This window comes from Schistocerca nitens, chromosome 3 (assembly GCF_023898315.1).
Source record: "Schistocerca nitens isolate TAMUIC-IGC-003100 chromosome 3, iqSchNite1.1, whole genome shotgun sequence".
NCBI lineage: Eukaryota > Metazoa > Arthropoda > Insecta > Orthoptera > Acrididae > Schistocerca > Schistocerca nitens.
In genome coordinates this window covers 188,557,039-188,577,745 of record NC_064616.1, presented here as the reverse complement: position 1 = coordinate 188,577,745, position 20,707 = coordinate 188,557,039, and the positions used below count along the sequence as shown (strand labels likewise).

Sequence of the window (20,707 nt, the reverse complement as noted above, 5' to 3'; positions counted from 1 at the left end):
ATAATCTGCCCTTTGTCAAATTCACTTATCTCAATAGATTCCCCCATTTGCAGCCGATATCTTTGCTAGAGTGATCCACCATCCGTGTCTGCTCCACTTACATACTTCTGTTACTGCAGCACATGTCCACATCGCCACCAGGCAGTATCCATCATCATGGTGGGCAGTGGTCGTAATGTTTTGGATAATCAGTGTGCGTACTGTACATGCAAAATGCATCTGTATCACATATTTTTTTGTTTACTTGGCTGTACTACAGACATTTCTACTGCACATGCAATTGTAATAATAAGAGAGATTAATGTTATTGGGTAATTGGTAAATAAAAACATGCAGTTTAATTATCTGAATAAACCAGCTTTTCAAACACCTGTCCCCCCTCAATTAGTTCGGATAATCGCTGCTCTACTGTACTACTTGTGATCTGTGTCACTCAAAAGGCAAATGTGTAGATGTCAGCCACTGACCTTGTTTAGAGCCGGCCACTCACCATGCCAGGTGACTTCCTAGAGCCTGTCAACTTGCTCGCAGATAATGTCATGCCCGAGTTTGTCTCTATCTTGCAGGAATGAATTGCTCACCTGCAGTCCACCCTTCCCCAGTGCCATGCTAAATGCGCGGAAGTCATTCACAGTGATCTCACCTTATGCACCCACATTACTCTGTGCATAGGCACACAACAGCCCCCGTTTCACCCACACTACTTCGGCCCCACCAGATCCTGAAGTACCTTGATGTCACCCTACCAGTATTTCAGCTGATACGCTAAAGTCACTTATATGCTGCCAAATCTCACACCATCCAGACCAACTACCACCTTAATCAACACCCCGTGGCTGCTCGCTGACATCATTGCCTCCGATGGCGCTCATGCCACTGCCGGTGATGCTGCTGCCACCAAAACCACCGATGACACTATGTCAAGCATCCCCACCACCGAAATCCCCCTCCCCCTGAGATGCTGGCCTACCACACTACAGCCAAGGGCACCACTGGAAACCAATCACAGTACACTGGCACCACTCCTGACCCACCAGCTGTCAACAACACAGGCACTAGCATCATTTATACCCAGGATGTTCATGCCCCTACCCCTCTTAACATCTCCTACAGCCTACACCCGACGCAGCAAGTTTGCCTCCACATCCAACCACCACCACCAACAGACAGTTATGCCCCCAACACCACATCGCAGCCTCTGCTACTCCGACAGCAGCTTTATTTTGTGCATTCTGTGTTGCACCCTGTACCTGCCACTGCCTGTCCTCATGTTGGTGGCACAGGTGACACTCACTCGCACTACCTGTCGTGTATTTTCAACAGTCAAAAGTGGCCATCCAGCTGTCAGCCCCTACTCGCAGCCAACCGGCAACGTTGCTGCCCCCTCGCCTCCACCCCCTTGCACTGGCAACTGTGCCCTCTGCCTGCTCACAACTGCGCACACAGCATCAGATGCACATTCAGGCCCACCCGGCCTTACACCCCCAGCCCATGCGCCACCATCTTACTCGACAATCACAATTTCTGCTGGCACCATGCCAGTGCTCACTGTGATGCAGCGGGCTGGCATTACTGACAGCCAGCCATTCCGCCCACATCATACCCAGCATCCTTTCATTTGGCACACACCACTGGCACCATCAGTGGCATATGCATCATGATACCACTGCGGATGGCATCAAACTGGTGCAACATGCCCCTCCACAGGTACCAGCCTCCATGTCACCATCTCACTCCTCCTCTGAGCTCTGTTCTCTGAGGGGGAAGAGGGAGGGGGTCTTTATCGCAATCTTTCAGTGCACGTTGGTCTAAGCAGTTCTGCATGTTCCTAGTTTGCGATGGCAGTCTTCTAAGGCAGCCACCCAAAGCCCTCAATTCTGCCCTGGGACCAGACATACACCTACTAGTCACTGGCTACTGGATGAATAGAGTAGCTCCAGCCCTAGAGAGGCTTCCATTGTTGAAATGAGAAACTAAACATAACATGATGTGACAGTTGTTAATATGTGCAGGACTGCTGAGTGTATGTCACCGAACCAGTGTGCCCTGGTTGACACACCTCGCTGGCCTGTTGCTTCCACAGCCCCATGAATTTACTTGCCAGGCCAGTCTGTCACCTTTGCTGTGTTACATCTTGCATTCATCACGAAAGCATTGTATTTACCATTCTTTATTATTATCTTTATTAAACAGACTTGCAGTGATTTCGATGAAAGTTTGAGCTTTCATGTTTCACTATAGGGCCAGTATGTACATTTTCTGTTTTTACCTACAGCGCGTTACAGTATCTACATAGGTATTTTTTTTTTTTGTCTGAATTTTACTTGGCAACCACAACAGTTGCAAAATACCTTTACTTGGGATAATTTCTTAATTTCCAAACAGTGCAAGTAATGCATACACAGATGGAATTAAATGCATTGCTTTCCTGCAGCGTAAAATCACTGACAATTTCAATATGGGAAGCCTTGACACATTGTAGGAATTAAGTAGTATATGACATCAAAGTCATTTTTTAAGACATTGGAGACAGATGAATGGTGAATGCTGCAGTACAGTAGATGGATTGGAGCCATGGGAAGAAAGGAAGGGGTCATCAAAAAATTATTTTACAAGATTGCATGTTCTCTTGGTAAAAGTTTTGTGTCTTCAATGCAATGGTTTCAACTCTCTGCATCCACATATCATCATCATTGTTTAGCCATCCACATTTATGGATATTTTACCACATCAAGGTGAATCTTTATCTAATTCTCTGCCCTCTTACTTAACAGAAGATCAGTGGCAAAATGAACATGATATCTTGTATTTGAAGTCTTCATTATTACTGCCCTTGACTTGTTTTCAGAAACTTAGCAGACACCAGGATAGAAACAGAGGCCATTGGAGTAGTAGTCAAAGACAGTACCTACTGGGCGTTCACAGTGGCAGGGCATTTTGGGAGAGAGTTTGTCTATAAGCTGACTAAAATAAGTCTGATTAAATAACTGATTCAGTAATTCTGATTAAAATAACTCTGTGATTGGCATTTCAGTGAGTCATGTGGTAGGGGACCAGGTATCGGACAATCTTAGGTCTTTTTTGAGTACCACGTGCTCAGTGTGTTGGGTGTTTTGTATGTACATACTGAGCCTTGCCAAACAAGGCTGGGTGCACGTTGGCAACAATGCCCACTGCCATTTCAATATGTCAACCACAAAATTATTTTCATCAGAATATAATTAATCTGCTGGCAAGAGTTCAGAATCCAGTGCTATCTGTATAGCTCTCAAGTACATATGAGATTTCAGTCAGGTTGATTAAAGAGAACAGTGCTATTTTAATGTGTCACCTCTTGGGATAGAGAGGATCATATAAATGTCTGCAAAGATTGCATCAGCCTGAATGATGTTCAGATTACAAATAATTGGCAATAAACAAAACGACAAATTAATTAACAACACATTGTAATTACTTAGCTTCAACTTTATTGTGCAGTAAAAAATGACATATATGAGTTGGTGTTACAATTAATATCAGTTTGAAAATAATTATAAAAAATTATGACTCATTTGGGTTCAAAAGTCTGTTTAAATTAACAATTTTCTGCATAATTAGCCAATCAATTTGAGCCCACAGTTGGGAAAAATCAATAATGTCTCCTCTCTCTCTCTCTCTCTCTCTCTCTCTCTCTCTCTCCCTCCCCCCCCCTCCCCAACCCCTCCACAAAAAAAAAAAAAAAATATCGTTGTTCGTGAAGCATCAATACAAACATATAACATTAGATAACAGTGAAATCTGTATTTTATGCCTTCTAACTACAAAATAAATATCTTTAAAAATGCATGTTACAGAGAAACTGGTTCCTCTAAGAGATCTTAACAAACATTCTCATTATATAGCATTTTCAAAAATGCCTGTGGGAACTTATGTCCACTTCAGCCTTATTTTTTAAGTAGGTTGAATGACTTCCTTTGAACTTTTGAAAGACTTCAGTTCCTCCCTCACAAAATATGTATTTGGTAGTGAAATGAATATGGTTAACCTGTATTAACTTCATCAAATTTCTGTGACTGCATTAATCATGCATGATGCTGAACTGAATTACTAATATTTACTGTTTTACGAAATTATTATTGCATTTTTTAATTGAAGTAAAAATCTATTCTGAGCACCTGCAGCTGTCTTCTGATAGCTACATTCACATATTACACAGTACATGAACAGACTGTAACATTAAAAATGAGTATGCCCAGTAAGAAGTTAGTTATTTGTTTCTGTTTGAACCACATTAGATGAATAAGCATGGATGAAAATTTATAAGAAAACCAACTGCACACTACATGCGTGATGTGTGAGTTAACCACTTGGCATTCAATGAAAATGTATGGAAATGTCAGCTACATGTAGTTCTTCTGTTGCACTTTTTTCATAAACAAACATGCTGAGCAAACAAAGGAGCACAGTTATTACTTCTATCTCACACAAGAACACTGTATAAATCTTTATTCAAATTATTTCCAAAGTAAGGTACATACTTTACAAGAGGTAAGTTCTTCTATTGAGCTAAGATGAAAAGTTGTTATCATCATCTCTCAAGTACAGATATTGTTTCAGTGTAAATATAAATGAAACTTGTGCAACTTTATAATGGAATGATATTTACGGCATTGTTATACATTTAACAACTTACAATAGCAATGAGTGCATATTTGTCAAACTTGTATTTGCATTATTCATTTATTTATTGTAAAGCAAATGGGATTGAAAATATGCAAGGCACTTGGCATATTACTAAATCCTATTCAGAGTATATATTGTAAATAATATTATACATGCATAAATAAGAATTACATTTACAATCTATTAGTTACAATACATCTGCCTGGAATATCACAAGATGCTGTGGTGTTATCCAATTTTTCATTTAAAATGCTACTTCTCCTACCAAGTTCATTTATTTACAGATAAAGGGTTTTCTATGCTACCAGAAGAATGATCCCACTCTGTAAAATATGTCCCAGAGTGGAGTTACTATAGTCTCCTATCCTAAATGAATCCACGTCTTGGAACCTGCGTGTAAAAGATCGAATCCATATGCCTTGGAACCTTAGTGTAAAAGATCCATATGACAAGTCAACGCATAAAGGAGGAGGATGTTAGGGTTTAATATCACATAAATGACAAGGTCATTAAAGACAGAGCACAAGACTGGATGTGTAGAAAAACAAGTGTGTCCTTTTCAGTGGAACCATCCCATCATTTGCCTTACGTGGTTTAGGGAAACTATAGAAACCTAAAGCTAAATGGTCAGACAGGTTTTGAGCTGTCAACCTCCTGAATGAGAGTCCCATGTCTTACCACTGTGCCACCTGGCTCAGTACCAATGTAAAAGTTGGGACATGAGTCACACTGGAGTTTACATATCCTTGATTCAGAATTGGATTATTAAACTAAATATTGAGAAATCTTTAAAATCTTACTGTTTATGTTAAACCTTAGAGTAACAGCAGATTTCCAAAAGAGGTTATCAACCTAATAAGGCATATTTCCTTCAAATGAAATACGGTTTTTCTTTTGTGAGTCACAGAAGCTGTGTGTGTGTGGAAGCAGTAACTGTGGAATACATTATGATCTAGCAAGTGTTGTTCATGTAAATATAATCTTGTTTTCCCCATTCTTATCCACTGAATGTGACTCTAACAAAGACAAATAAATAATTTCTCATAGAGCATTGGTGATATGTTTGTAACACCAACATTGTGCCACATAGTGTATAACACATGGATACAGCTATCTGGAGAGTGTCACAGGTGACGAACTGGTCGCTGCTTGAATAAAAAAAGTAATTTTATAAAATATTGACAGTTGGCACTTCTTTTCATTGTTATATAGGGGTATTTTAATGTTTACTCCATATATACAAACTTTTCTACAACTGTTTCAGCTGAATTACAGCAAAATAACATAAGAATGACAATACTTTCTGTTGTATTTAATCTGGCAGTTAAATTATTCTGAGATCAGTAAGTAATTTTTTTTCCTTACTTGGAATCTCACTTTTACAGATATGTGGTTATTTACTTTTCTGAAAGTGCTCACAGCCTAGTAAAGCATCATGGGCTGTAGTTAGGAGCCTCTCAAAAATAATATATACCACAAATTTACAAAATGTTGCATCGGCTACAATATTTACCATCACATTTTGTTTTAATCTGCTTTGTTTAAAGATGTCCAACACAATGGGACTGACTAATTTCATGTTTAGGCACACAAAATTTAGATCTAAGTTTTTTGCTATCTCTTATTAATTAAGTACATATATATCCAAAATGGTATTTGATAGTGAAAATAAATCCCAAATATTAAATTGAAATGTAAAATTACATGGTAATTGGGCACAAACCAAGAACAAATCAAATGTAGATTTTGAAATACACAGCTTGGTAATCATGTTATAAACAGCTCACACTTTGTTTGCATTGTTCATGGGCATTACATCAGATAGTGTTGGGAAAGAAGCAGTCAAAATACATAAACATAAGTAATGATCTGATTAGCAGAGATATGGGATTTCAACTTAGCAAAGCATGGAGCCAGCATTGGCAGTACTAAGGTACCATCAGCTGCAGACAAACTAATCCAATGAATCAGCACAGATGGAGAACGGAAAGCAGGACATTTAAGTTGCGCCCTGACATATGGTCCCCATGTGTACACTAGATCAGTGCCTTGCAGCTGTGCTTTTCTTGTGCTGCACATGTGGCGAGCGTGCACATGGTTCTGGGCGTCAATATCCCTAAAATTTGTCTATGATATTGTTACAGCCCCATCTCTTGGTGCCTGTGCTTTTCTAGTTAGCTACCACATATGTTGGCTAGCCAAAACAGCAATATGTCAGTAAGCACCTGAAGCTAATACGTAGCTGACTCATGGAAATACTGCACAGTTTTCACAACACTATCAGACTTGATGCCTACGAACCATTCGAGCAGTTATTACATCAAAAAACCTCAAATAGCAGCTCACACTCTGCTAGTATTACTCAATGCGTACATACAGTGTAAGCCTTCTTTTCAGGGGTGAATACAGAGAGCTGCAGAAGTAATTTATGTAAATTGAAGTACATGACCTACTCATTCAAATTAAAAAGTTAACATAAAAAATTAAAATCCAGGTTATGCAAAAATAAAACTTGGATGATGGAATCAATTTACTAAATATTAAGTACAAACTTTTATGCTTTCAAAGCACAAGGAAATCACCAAGAAAACAGAGTGGTATGTGAAGTAACGGAAATATCCCACTGTATATTTTTACTATCATTTAATGATTGAAGTGGTCTTGCCATAAAGTTTCCTATGAACAATGAATAAGGTATCTGGTTTAAATTTATTTTGAGATCATATACCTTGTTCTCTCTCAACTACAATTGTTCTGCATATCTGAGATACGCCAAAGAAAAGTTATTTCAGACTTCACACAAGGTTACATATTACATGAAATAAACTAAAACACTTCTGAGTTTGGTTAACAAGCTGAAAGAGGACAATAATTAGACACTTCTATTAAGTGCCTAGGTTTAAAAAGTAACGGGTATTGCCACAGCACTCACTAACACTCAAGAACAATGACACTTTCATTATGAATTACAATAAAATTGGTGAATCGTTTAAGTCATTTAACAGTTTCAGCAAAAGAGAAACCATTATAAGGTCACTTCTGGCAGTAGGTGTTCAGTCTAACATATTTAGAATCACACAAGCAGACAAACATCTGCTAGTTCATTTGCCTTTCAAGGCGCACCCAATGAAAAATGGACTGCTAAGATTGCCAGGTTATTTAAGAATGAGTTAATAAGAAAAATTGAGATGAAAAATTATTTATAAACAACAGACCTATCTAAAATATATATTTACAAGCAATGGCAGTTTATTCCCTGAGCACAGGTTAAGTTTTAAATTAATGGTGTTCTACTGGACCACCTACACAAATGAAGGCGGCAATAATCTATATAGTATAAAAGTGTGAACAAATCACAATCAAATCCTATAAACAATGTATGTAATATGTACATAACAGATATTGTTCACTAATACACAATAGCAATTGTTTCCTAGAACAATTACAAAATCCCAGGAATGTTTGCTTATTGTGGTGTAAGACAGAAAATGATTTCAGTATGTGTATGGAATAGATACCATAGCTGTACCCATAATGCTGTGCTACGCAGCTAATCTATTCCCATAACTGAAATGTTAAAAACAAATGCAACTACATAATAAAAAGCATTTATGTACACTAATAGAAGTATTACGCTTGAAAATGTTTCTACTGTAAAACTGTAGAAACGTCAGTTTTAATAAAAAGCACTTAGTGCTGTGGTAAGTACCAGTATCATCAAGTTTTTTTAGATTACAACACTCAGTGTTGTTTTGGTGTGTGTCCGTGTGTGCAATCACATGCACATATTCTGTTTGTTAAAATAACACAGTAATTTTTTCCTAGTCATCTGCAAAACTGTTTTAAGGTAAAATGTCTGCTAGATCTGAAAACAGAAGGACTAGGATAGAATGTAGTTGTCAAATGGACGAAAAGTAGTGTAATCTCCAATGGCCTCCACAAAGGCATTCCCGAGCCCATCTCATGTCCCATGCTCTTATTGCAGCAGTCCTGGTTAGAAACTGCTGGAATGCAACTCCAGCACACCTAGAAACAAACATAAAGAGTGCATAATTACAACAATATCAACAACAAAAGGGAGAAATCTAAACAAGATTTATTTTGCTGCATGCTTCCACCAACCACTGAGTATTACTAATATTAATTTGTCAGGATTTGTACTGATGTTACCATGCTTAAGATTAAACATTTTTTTCTCTATTATTTATCCTCAGTTACTTTTCACATTAAATACTGTATCTTGTTTCATCACAGTTCATTCATGTTCATTCAACAGCAAAGATTTTTGAGACCAATCACTTACTCAATTTGAAAATTTTTGGTGTTAAAATCTACTGTCATGTTGTTGGAAGCAGCATCTAACTTTATTTACAGAAAGCATGGAAAAGCTGTGTCTCCAGTGCAATTTCTGATCTGGTATAATGATAACATAAATACAACTATTGATTATTATGTATACATGCTAATCTGCATCTGCAACAGTTTCAGTATAAATAAAGAATAGCCTGAAACCTATGTAATTCACTTAACATGAACCTAAATGTGGGCTAAAATAAACAAAAAAAGTAATTCCACACATACTCAATATTTCGTGAGTCCAAACATAAGCTGTTTGTGAAGAACAACTCTTCCACATCCTGCAACAGCTTAACTCTTTCTCCAACTCAAATTTACTTTGTCCTTTCCCAAATCCAAAGTGACATTCACTGACGTTGACCCCTGCCTCTATGAAAACCACACCCAAATATCAGTCCACATAAAACCAACCAATAAACAAGAATACTTACACTTTGACAGCTGACATCCCTTCTGTATCAAACAGTCCCTTCCTTTGATTCTAGGCACCTACAACAAACATATCTGCTCCACCCCTGAATCCCTCAACATCTACACTGACAGCCTCTCCTAGGCTTTCCTCTCCCACAACACCCCACAGAACTTATTCACAAGTAAATTTCCTTGGCAGTAGCCTCCTTTCACCCTCTTCCAAAAAACCCAGATGCACCCTCCCCATTTGTCACCAGATATCACCCAGCAACACATAACTCAGTCAGAGTTATAACTTTCTCAAGTCAAGCCCCGAAACGAGATCCACTCTCCCTGATATCTTCCCCACACCACACAATATGCCTTCTATCACCCTCCTAATCTCAGTAAGATCCTAGTCAAACCATATGGCATTCCCAAACCATTACACCTATATGAATGTTCCAAAGCCTCAATCATTCCCACAGTAAAACTTACTTCACAAACCCACCCACTACCACCTACTCAAACCCAACCACCAGTAAGTCCTACAATGTCCAAGGCAGAACAATTTACAAAATCAAATACGTTTTTTATCAAGTAACTTTTGTCCAGTGAAGAGTGGGAACGACCATCACTAAACTGGCTGAGTGCATGTATGGGTATAGACAAACTGTCAACCTTGGGGACACTGAGATTCCAGTCGCAGAACACGCTTCACTGCATGACTCGAGGGACCTGAGTGCCTACACCACCACTACTGTGAAATCCAGTTGACAGTAATATGGAATGTGTCCATCCATCAGCTTTGTAGGATGTTCCACTGGGCAAGCCAATTGATTTCAAGAGCGTTATTGCCCCCAAAACACTGCCTCGCACATGCTGCTTTATGACAGGATGCACTGTCATGCTGATACGACCATTGTCTCCAAACTGTTCCTCTAATGTACACAGTACACAATGCTGCATAATGTGTCCACATCCTTCTGCATTTAAGGTTTCCCTAAGTGCAATAAGGGGACCACACATTAACCTCATACCACATCACCACCTTCGCCATAATTCCACGCAGGGACTAAACATGATGGCATATAAGATTCTTCGTGCATTTACCGAGCGTAAACAATTCCATTTGACTGCCACAGGGTGGTTCATCACTCCAAATCACTCATTTCCAGTCATACACTGACCAGGGGCATTGCTCTTTACACCACCTCAAGTAATGCTTGACACTGACTACAGAAATGTGTGGCTTATGAAGAGATGCTCGACCACTGTACCCCGTTCTTTTTCACTCCCTACACAGAGTCTCTGTGCTAACTAGATCACTGAAAGCACTTTTGAACTGATGCATTCTGCTAACATTATGTGATTTTTTACAACCAACCTTTGCAATATTCAATGATCGCTGCCCATCAGTAAATAAGGTCTTCGTGGTCTTGATTTGTCAGTGGTTGTTCCTTTGCAATTCACTTCACTACCATGTCACATCACCAACAACTGACTTGGGCAGCTTTAGAAGGGTTGAAATGTCCCTGAAGTACTTGTTTGAAATTAGTGAGGTCCCCTGACTGATCCATTCCCTTATTACTGCTTCTCTAGTGACAACATAATACTCGCTGCCTTCTTTTATACTGCTGGGTCCTCCTCTCATGACATCTAGTGGTCAATTCTGCATTATATGGGGTGTCCACATTCTTTTGATCAGAGAGAGAGAGAGAGTTTTATCTTCTTTACTGTTTTCACTTTTCATCTTCATTATCATCCCTCTCCTCTTTGTCATTTTTTTCCCCAGTTCTTAACTGCATTATTAATATCTCTTCCTCAAATCCATCTTTACTTCTCAATTTATCCGTATCCTCTACCTTCATTTTCTTCCTCTCTATTAGTTAGTCATTTGCATTTTCCGTGGATAATGATTGTGACTTCTCACTATAATATGGTACAAGACTGTTTTACAATTGTAGTACGTATTCTCAGCAAACCATGCTGACAATTTGCATGATTACTTAAGTTTTTTCCCCCCTCCCTCACAACGTGAGAGCCCCATTCATCCTGGGGCCTGAATGACCTGCCCTCCCTTTTCAACCTTCAACATGTCCCTCTCCTCCCCAAAGCAGGAACAATAGTTGGAAAAGCTATGATAATGTGTGTACCTTTATATATGTCTATCAGTAGTACCAGGCATGTTGGTTCCTGAATGTATGTAATTAACACAAATTCTGTCTCATGAAGTGTCCAAAGAGGCTTGGTGAGATACACTAAAACAATTATCAGCATTCAGGAGACCTATGTATATGGCTGTAAACAGTGGAACCTGATGTGTAAGAGCACAAGAACACCCTAACTTTTGACACTTAGCGGATTTATTGGTTATTTTTTTTAATGCTGTTACATGTAACACAGATGTGATAATCTGAAACATGTGGCACTAAATCTATTGCACTATGCTACATTGCTACTCTAGCATCAGGGATGCGGGCACATCTTCAATTGTGCACATTTTAAGGAGCTTTTGCAAATGCGCAACTCGCGCGATGTAACTGGCTACTGGATGAAATACATACTGATTTGATGAACAATGTGGACGGTTCATGGCATACACAGCTAGCCTCTACCACTCAACTACACGTTTACGTCAACGCCACCAGGTGGTAGCACAATGAAGCAGACTTTTATCCTTGTTCGCTTAGCATAAATCCCACTAGGGGGTAGCACAGTCCTCCGGTATGCCAAGTCACTCATCAGCATAAATTATACTTATACTGATAGCAATACCTATTTTGTGGGTTACATTACATGTATTCGCAGTTTCTAATATGGGTTACATTTTGTGGGTTACACTAAATGTATTCACAGTTTCGAATATGGATAAATATCAACTGTCTACTGGAATGACAACAATGAAAATTTGTACAGGTCTGGGACTCGAACCTGGATTTCCTGCTAATCATGAGTGGTCGTCTTACCATTTGGATATCCAAGCACAAGTCACAGTTATACCTATACGTCATTGATCATGCATCTACAACATATACGCGTACATCCATTATGTATATTTCTGCACAGGGGAGACAATATACTTGAAAATTGCTTGCCTGTTGTCAGCAGACAGATGCAATATTGCAGTGCCTGCGTTATTCCAAACTACATGCATTTCCGAAGGAACTTTGCATCATAATTCAGAATAACACAGGCACTGCAATAATGTATTCTGTTGGTTTCTGAATGAGCTATACTGTGTTAAGTTTTGGATTTTATTGTGTGGTAATCCATTTGAGGCCTTGAGAACCATAAGGCCCTAAAGCACATCATCGTCGACTGTGAGATTGTAATATTTATTCGTGCCTCTGACATATGTTAATGTTATGGTGAGTCAGGTTTATCTGTGCTGTGGGCCACATTGGCTATACAATGTATGGACAGTCACAAAAAGCTGTCTCTCTTGTTTCTCTGATATTCACTTCAATGTGGGATCAACGCTGGTTTATTTTAGGCCTTTTTGGTTCTCAGCACCTCATTTATATTCTAGTCAAGTGACCATATTGGTAGGCAAAACTACTTGAATTTAATCGTTTCTACAAATGGCAGTTTGTGTTTGGAATTGGTAGTTTACTGTGTGCAAATCGGCTTTCGTGTGCAATGTCACCATGAACTCTGTTGAATCTATTTTAAGTGCTAACAGAAAAGTAAATTACCAGGAAAAGTTAGTCGCAAAGGAACTAAAGCCTCCCAGACCAGATCCGTTGATTGAAAAAGTGACATAATCAAATAAGCATGACTGCAAGCGAACATTTACAGGACTAATACAGGTATTAGGGATCTTGTATATTTGTCTGAAAAAATAAAAAAGTGTGAAAACTCCCACTTGGACAAAAATGCAAAACAGAGAGTAGCGAAAGCTTACAGATTATTTCATTCTTGCCATAAACTGTACTTAAATATGTACAAAACAACAAAATCACACAAAACAATTTTCTTTTGTGAGACAAGTAAAGCATATTATTATTATTATTTCTTTCTTTTCTCAGACGTTATGTCTGGTTAAAAATGGAAAGTGACGCGGACCTTGATCAAGCGTGACTTCCTTTTAACTGTACAGTATATGTTACATTGCATTTAGGAACTTTCGGGTAATTGAACATGTATCAATAATTACAGATTTCTGTAGTTGTATAGATATGTTTGGATGTAGCTGTATTGTGTTGATGTACTGGTGGATATTGTGTGGTATGACTCCTGTAGTTGATAGTATAATTGGTATAATGTCAACTTTATCCTGATGCCACATGTCCTTGACTTCCTCAGCCAGTTCGATGTATTTTTCAATTTTTTCTCCTGTTTTCTTCTGTATATTTGTTGTATTGGGTATGGATATTTCGATTAGTTGTGTTAATTTCTTCTTTTTATTGGTGAGTATGATGTCAGGTTTGTTATGTGGTGTTGTTTTATCTGTTATAATGGTTCTGTTCCAGTATAATTTGTATTCATCATTGTCCAGTACATTTTGTGGTGCATACTTGTATGTGGGAACGTGTTGTTTTATTAGTCTATGTTGTATGGCAAGTTGTTGGTGTATTATTTTTGCTACATTGTCATGTCTTCTGGGGTATTCTGTATTTGCTAGTATTGCACATCCGCTTGTGATGTGGTCTACTGTTTCTATTTGTTGTTTCCAAAGTCTGCATTTATCTGTTGTGGTATTGGGATCTTTAATAATAGGCTTGCTGTAATATCTGGTGTTTATCGTTTGATCCTGTATGGCAATCATGAATCCTTCCATCTCACTGTATATATTGCCTTTTCTTAGCCATGTGTTGGATGCATCTTGATCGATCTGTGGCTGTGCTTGCCATGTAGTGTTTTCTTTTTCCAATTTACTTTCTTCGTATCTGTTGATGTTATGTGGTCTTAAGTGTAGAAGTGGTTATGAAATTGCAGTGGTGTAGCCGGTGTATTTATATGAGTCATTGCTTTGTGTATTTTGCTAGTTTCTGCTTGTTCTATAAAGAATTTTCTTAAATTGACTACCTGTCCATAATGTAGGTTTTTCATGTCGATTTTTTATATTATTTTTATTTTTATTTATATTATTATTATTATTATTATTATTGGCAGTTGTATAAATTTGTTCATAAGCATAACTGTTATACAGCAGATGCTATTAATTTCACACTGTCAAATTTGGTGAATCTAAAAATTTGTGAACACCCAGAATGTATACTTGTGAGCTGCTACTAGTTGTACATTCCCACAGACTAAAAAGCATTTTAGGATGCCAGTAACAAACTGAAATTCAGAAATAAAAAAACTGTAAAGATTCATGAAGTAAGCTCACTTATTTTTCAAGAATTTATTGAAAGATTTTACATCAGCAAACATTGTGTTGGTGTGACTGCAAAGTCAGTTTGCAGTGGAATCCTCAGATAAAGAGTTAACATTAATCTACTGTGTAAAATTCAAATAAAATCCCAAGTTTTCCATGATTGCCTCCATCATTGTCCTCAGGTCCTAAGTCTGATTGTCATGAATCTGGCAAGGCTCACACTTTTCTGCCCAGTATCTTTTGGTGTAGTTTCAGTAGTGGATTTTAGTGTATGCAGAGTGGCATCAACATTAACCCTGGTTTCTGAAGAATTTATTAACTTCACTGATGTAACAGTGCCACAAATATGGACTCAACACAGGTGGTGGCAAAACAAAGATGATTGCTAAACAATTTCAAAATATATTTTCCCCTCTTCCTTTTATACTAAAAAAATAGTTCAAATGGCTCTAAGCACTATGGGACTTAACATCTGAGGTCATCAGTCCCCTAGACTTAGAACTACTTAAACCTAAATAACCTAAGGACACCACACACAGCCATGCCTGAGGCAGGATTTGAACCTGTGACCATAGCAGCAGCACGGTTCCGGACTGAAGCACCTAGACCTGTTCAGCCACAGCGGCCGGCTTTATACTAAAAGAAACAAGGATTGAACAACAAAGAGGTACTTGAGAAAATACAAAGAACCCATCTGTATCCTCTGGAATGTGATTCAGTGCAAAAAACTGCACACGAGACACATCATCAAAAGTTTTCCATCACCCTGATATGTTGTGGAGCTGTGTTGCTGTTGTGACTGTTCCTGTACCGATCAGAAGAATACCCCTGACATTGTTTGTAAACATACACAAAGTTACTGTGAGTACTACCTACAGGTTGAATGCTGCACTCAAATGGATCACAGCATTTCAGTTAACCATAAAGTACAAATAGGGATGCAATAGATGCATTTTTGGAACAGTAGAGAAAGTATTCACCATGCAATGAAGGACAATCCCAAGGTCTGCATCATCATGTTATGCACACAAGGGCTGTCACCTAAGCACATTGCTCGATGTGTGCACTGGGGTCAAAGTGATGTAATACAGACATGGAATCAGTTTCAACCGACAGGTAGTGTTGAGGACTTACAACACACAAGCTGTCCACTTTCAGCAGGTGCATAGGGTGATCAATGTCTATGACTTCGGAGTAAAATCAAAGAAACCATCGGTCCGGTGTTCCAGAAGTGAATTCATTGTTCAAAGAGGCTACAGGACATTATGTATAGCATCAAACTGTTAGGAGACAATTACATGATGCAACTCTTCATTCCCATTGACCACAGCAAGCACCACATTGTACACCACAACACCATGGACTCTGTTACAGATGGAGAAGGAATCATGAAGAATGGACACCCCAGGATTGTCATCAGGTGGTGTTTAGACAAAACCTGGGTGTGTTTGTACCCTGATAACTGCAGAAAACACGTTCCGAGACAATCTGGTAATATCGAATGTCTCCAAGCCTGTGTCCCACATATGCAACAACATAGTGGTGGAGTGATGATGTGTGAAGGCATTACATGGGGCCACCATACATCTCTCATGGTTGCTGAGGGAACTCTCACTGCTCTACAGAACAGGAATGAGATTCTGGAACCAACAGTTGAACCATAGCACTGACATTTTGGTGACAATTCCATCTCGATTGACGATTATTTGTGAGCGCATTATGCTGTTCTCATGAACTTGTTCCTTCACCATGTTAGCATCATCAGAATGGAGTGGACTGCCTGTTTCCCCAACATGAACCCAATCGAATATGTGCAGGATCAAATGAAATAAGCAGTTTTTGGGCATGTACAATGGCCATGTACTCTGCATGACTTACACAAAATCACTAAGAGTGGGATGGTTGGTTGGTTGGTGGTTAGTGTTTAACGTCCCGTCGACAACGAGGTCATTAGAGACGGAGCGCAAGCTCGGGTTAGGGAAGGATTGGGAAGGAAATTGGCCGTGCCCTTTCAAAGGAACCATCCCGGCATTTGCCTGAAACGATTTAGGGAAATCACGGAAAACCTAAATCAGGATGGCCGAAGACGGGGTTGAACCGTCGTCCTCCCGAATGCGAGTCCGGTGTGCTAACCACTGCGCCACCTCGCTCGGTATAAGAGTGGGATGATTTGGACCAGGGCTGAATTGATTATCTCATCAGTGGTATGACATGACATATTAAACCCTGCATTTGAGCAAGTGGACATTCCACCACATATTGACATTTCCCAGGGATGCTGTAAAATACCCACCATGGGAAACAGATGATTTTCTCATTACACAAAAGTTTGTTTTCTTGATCTGATGATCTGGGCACATTGCAAATGAATATTTACACATGCCTCAGGTCAGTTTTTGTTTTCTGTACCACGAATAAAAAAAAAGGGGAGCAATGAAAAGTTTTCTTGATGTGTGTAGTTTTCGGAAAGCTAGCAGCTGACCATGATAATGCACCAGCTCATCCACTGCAATCAACACAGCACATTCTGACAGAAACTGCCTTCTTTCTCTAATACATATGTTTCATCTAGATGCAGATTCTGAAATGTACCACTGCTTCAGAAATCATAACAGTACTCAAGGTTCTTACTTCAATGGTTCAGAACAAAAATTACATAATATGACAAAACTAAAGGCCACATTGGAACAATTTTGTGGAAGTGCTACAATCAGGGAAAAACTGCTACAACCAGGGAAAAGAGTGCTGGGCAATAGTTGGCACTAGATGAGGTCTGGGGATGGTAGAAAGTCACACATTGAAGTTAATGAGGAAAAGAAGTTCAATTTTCTTATTTTTGTTCTCTAGGATCATATGGTATTAAACTTTATGATGGGCAATATGTCACATTTTTAGCAAAAAACAAAAAAAAAAAAAAAAAAAAAAAAGATATTTAAGAATGAGTCATCGTAACAGTTTCACTGAAACAAGATACCATGTCTAACAATATCACACCATTATATACAGTAGTGACAAGTGAGAATTAATTTACTGTACATAATGAACTTTTTTAAAGCTTTGGCAAGTGGGCACCAGCTGCAATGCTCTGTGGCATTTAGAATGCTTTTTTGCATCTTTTGTGCTTCTAGCACATCTGCTGTCACAATTATAAGGTCCATACTGTATTGTTAATAACAAATAAATTATATTACAGCAACCACTCTTCAACAAAGGATACTTAGAAGCACTCTCCCAGCACTCACGAACAACAAAGCACACACAGAGAGAGCATCTCTGCTGGCAAACCAGCATTCTGTTTCTTCAGTTGCACATCAGATGTCTTGAGTCAGTGCATTTTAACAATTTCTTTTCTGTGCTGTTCTTTATGTTTTAATTAAGGAGTCATAAAGGGATGATACATGAAAAAACTTGAAAACTATGGATCGGAAACTATGTGCTATAATGTGACTGGATTCTCAGATAGCAGAAAAAACTATTGCTTTGGTATTACTGATGGAGACTGGACAAAAAACTGAGCACACATTGAAAACTGGTGAACTTCCCAAGCTAGTGGAAGTGGAATAAAAGTAAGAAAGATAATGTTGAAAGGTAAGCATGAAGAAGTTGAGGAAGCTTTGTTTTTGTGGCATGAACATTTAAGAGGAAATGGTTTGCCCATTACTGGGCTGATAGTTCAGGAAAAAGAACTGCAATTTCAGTGGCAAATAGGAGGAGGAGACAATTTGGTATATTCCAGATTACCACTAGTGGAGAGGCTTTATCCACTGACAAAGAGGCTGTGCCATTGTTTGAACACTGTCTTTCAAAGTTTATTGACAAGGAGGGAATTTCTGGTGAACAGCTGTACTATGGGGATGAGAGAGGTTTAACTTAGACGACGCTCCCAAGATAAACACTTGTTTCAAAACAGTAAACTGTGGCACCGAGGTACGAGAAAAGCATGGAATAAGTCATTATATTGGTTTGCAGTAATGCAACCGGCAACCGCAAGCTTAGACTTACATGAATAGGGAAATCATGGAAACCTGGAGCTTTCAAGAAAACTAAAAAATTAGGAATCACTGGCCCTACATTACACTTATCACAGGAAAGCATAAATGAAATCAAAAATCTTTAAAACCTGGTTCCAATTTGAATTCATACCAGCTGTAGAAAAATATTTAAAAGACCACAGAATACTAAGTAAAGATCTGCTGCTTCTCAATAATGTGCCTTTGCATCCTGCCAGCGACAAATGTGACTGTTCTTTGTCAGCCGATGGTCCACAGCATCTTTGAAATGCTAAAAAGAAGTATCACCACTGTCTTCTCAGTTCATTGATATGAGAGATTGATGATAATGAAGACTGTGTAACCATTCCAATGAGGACTGACTTGCTAGATGTCATAAGGTCAGACAGTGTTAACAAAATTGGGTTACAGTATATAACAAGGTGTCTTGAATGGTACGGCTGGAATCAGAAGAGAGAATATATCTTGACCTTTCACCATATTATGCCAGATAGTCAATAATCTACTGCATACTGAATACTCCCATTACACTTACTTCAAGCAACAATAAACTATTCAAAAGGATTGTAGCACTTACTTGGTAAACAAAGAGCAAGACAGTAGTCTGAGGTACAGGGTGGGGGGCACTGAAAAGTAATGCCCCTGAATTTTTTGTGTGAAAACTACTATAAAACATTCTACATCTTTACTCTTCATATCTACATATCTCATTGTCAACACAGCCCCCATGTGATGAACACATTTTTCCCGATGAAAGACCAGTTTGTTGATACCATCACTGTAGACTTTATGACTTTGTTGACAAACTTACAACCTTGCCTCTATTTGCACTGCTTTGTCACTAACAAAGTGAAGTCTTCCAAGGTGTTCTTTAAGTTTTGGCTGATGGTGCCACATCACGCCTTTATGGAGGATGATCGTGTTGCAGATGTTGCAGCTCCTTGTGTGTGGGCTGGCACTGTCATACTGAAGGAGAGGGTGCTCCATGTGTGGACAACTATACGAATTTGTGCTTTCAATTTTCTGAGGGTCTCGAAGTATCCTGTTGCAGAGTTTATGGCGGTGCCTTTAGGCATGAATTCCCAGTGCACCACACCTTGAATATCCCAGAACACTGTCACTGTCAGTATGACTTTGTCTGTCACTGGTACGGTCTTGAACTTTTTTGACATCAGTGATCCTTTCCAATGCAACTCCATTGATTTTCTCGTTTTCAGCATCAAAACGGTAAACCCAGCTTTCATCATGTCAGAATGTTGTTAAGAAAATCATCACCCTAACGCTCAAAATGCAAAAGAAACTGTTGGCTGATGTTCAGTCTCCTCTGTTTCACGTTGGGAGTGAAGATTCGAGGCACCCACCAGGCACACAGTTTCCTGTACTGCAGTTCTGCAATGATGGTCTGTATGTGCTCTCATGATATGCCACACTTAACTGACAGCTGTGTCTGTGTTATCCAAGAATTTTCTCGGATGAGGTCATCAACCTGATTCTGAAGAGCCTCATTTGTTGCCTTACACAATTGTCAACCCCAAGCTCTGTCACACACGTTGAGGTTAGCATCACCATTTCCTTCATTATTAGCATTATCAACCTAGTGTTGATAGTTGATACAATCATCACTGTACACAGCTTTCAATCTTCTACAGATTTCAATTTGAGGCACATTTTCCGTTGTTAGAAACACTATTACACCACGCTGTTTCTCATGCACTGACATAGGTACGTTACACATTGACATGTCACATGCTACAATCTGAATCCCTCTTCTGTCAGAGGGTTGCAATTTGCATCAGCAATGTGGCAAACGTGAGAGTAATATGCATAATGTAGTACCTCAACAGATATCGAAAACATAATATAAAAACTGTGGAACTACTTTTCAGCATGCCCTCATAGAATTGAACACCACTATTAACAATGCAAAAATATTTTCACAACACTTTTTAATAATGTAACATAA

General features: G+C 38.8%; 1 protein-coding gene across 1 annotated transcript in view; it reads right to left on the bottom strand.

Annotated features, from left to right (window-relative positions):
• Nucleotides 1–3,731: 3,731 nt before the first annotated feature.
• The window catches only part of LOC126248134 (mediator of RNA polymerase II transcription subunit 16), a 343,327-nt gene continuing 326,351 nt past the window's right edge, over nucleotides 3,732–20,707 (bottom strand). The window contains exon 16 of the mRNA XM_049948825.1: nucleotides 3,732–8,688. Within this exon, the coding sequence (XP_049804782.1) occupies nucleotides 8,562–8,688 (127 nt within the window). The 3' untranslated portion in view covers nucleotides 3,732–8,561. The remainder of the gene's footprint in view (nucleotides 8,689–20,707) is intronic.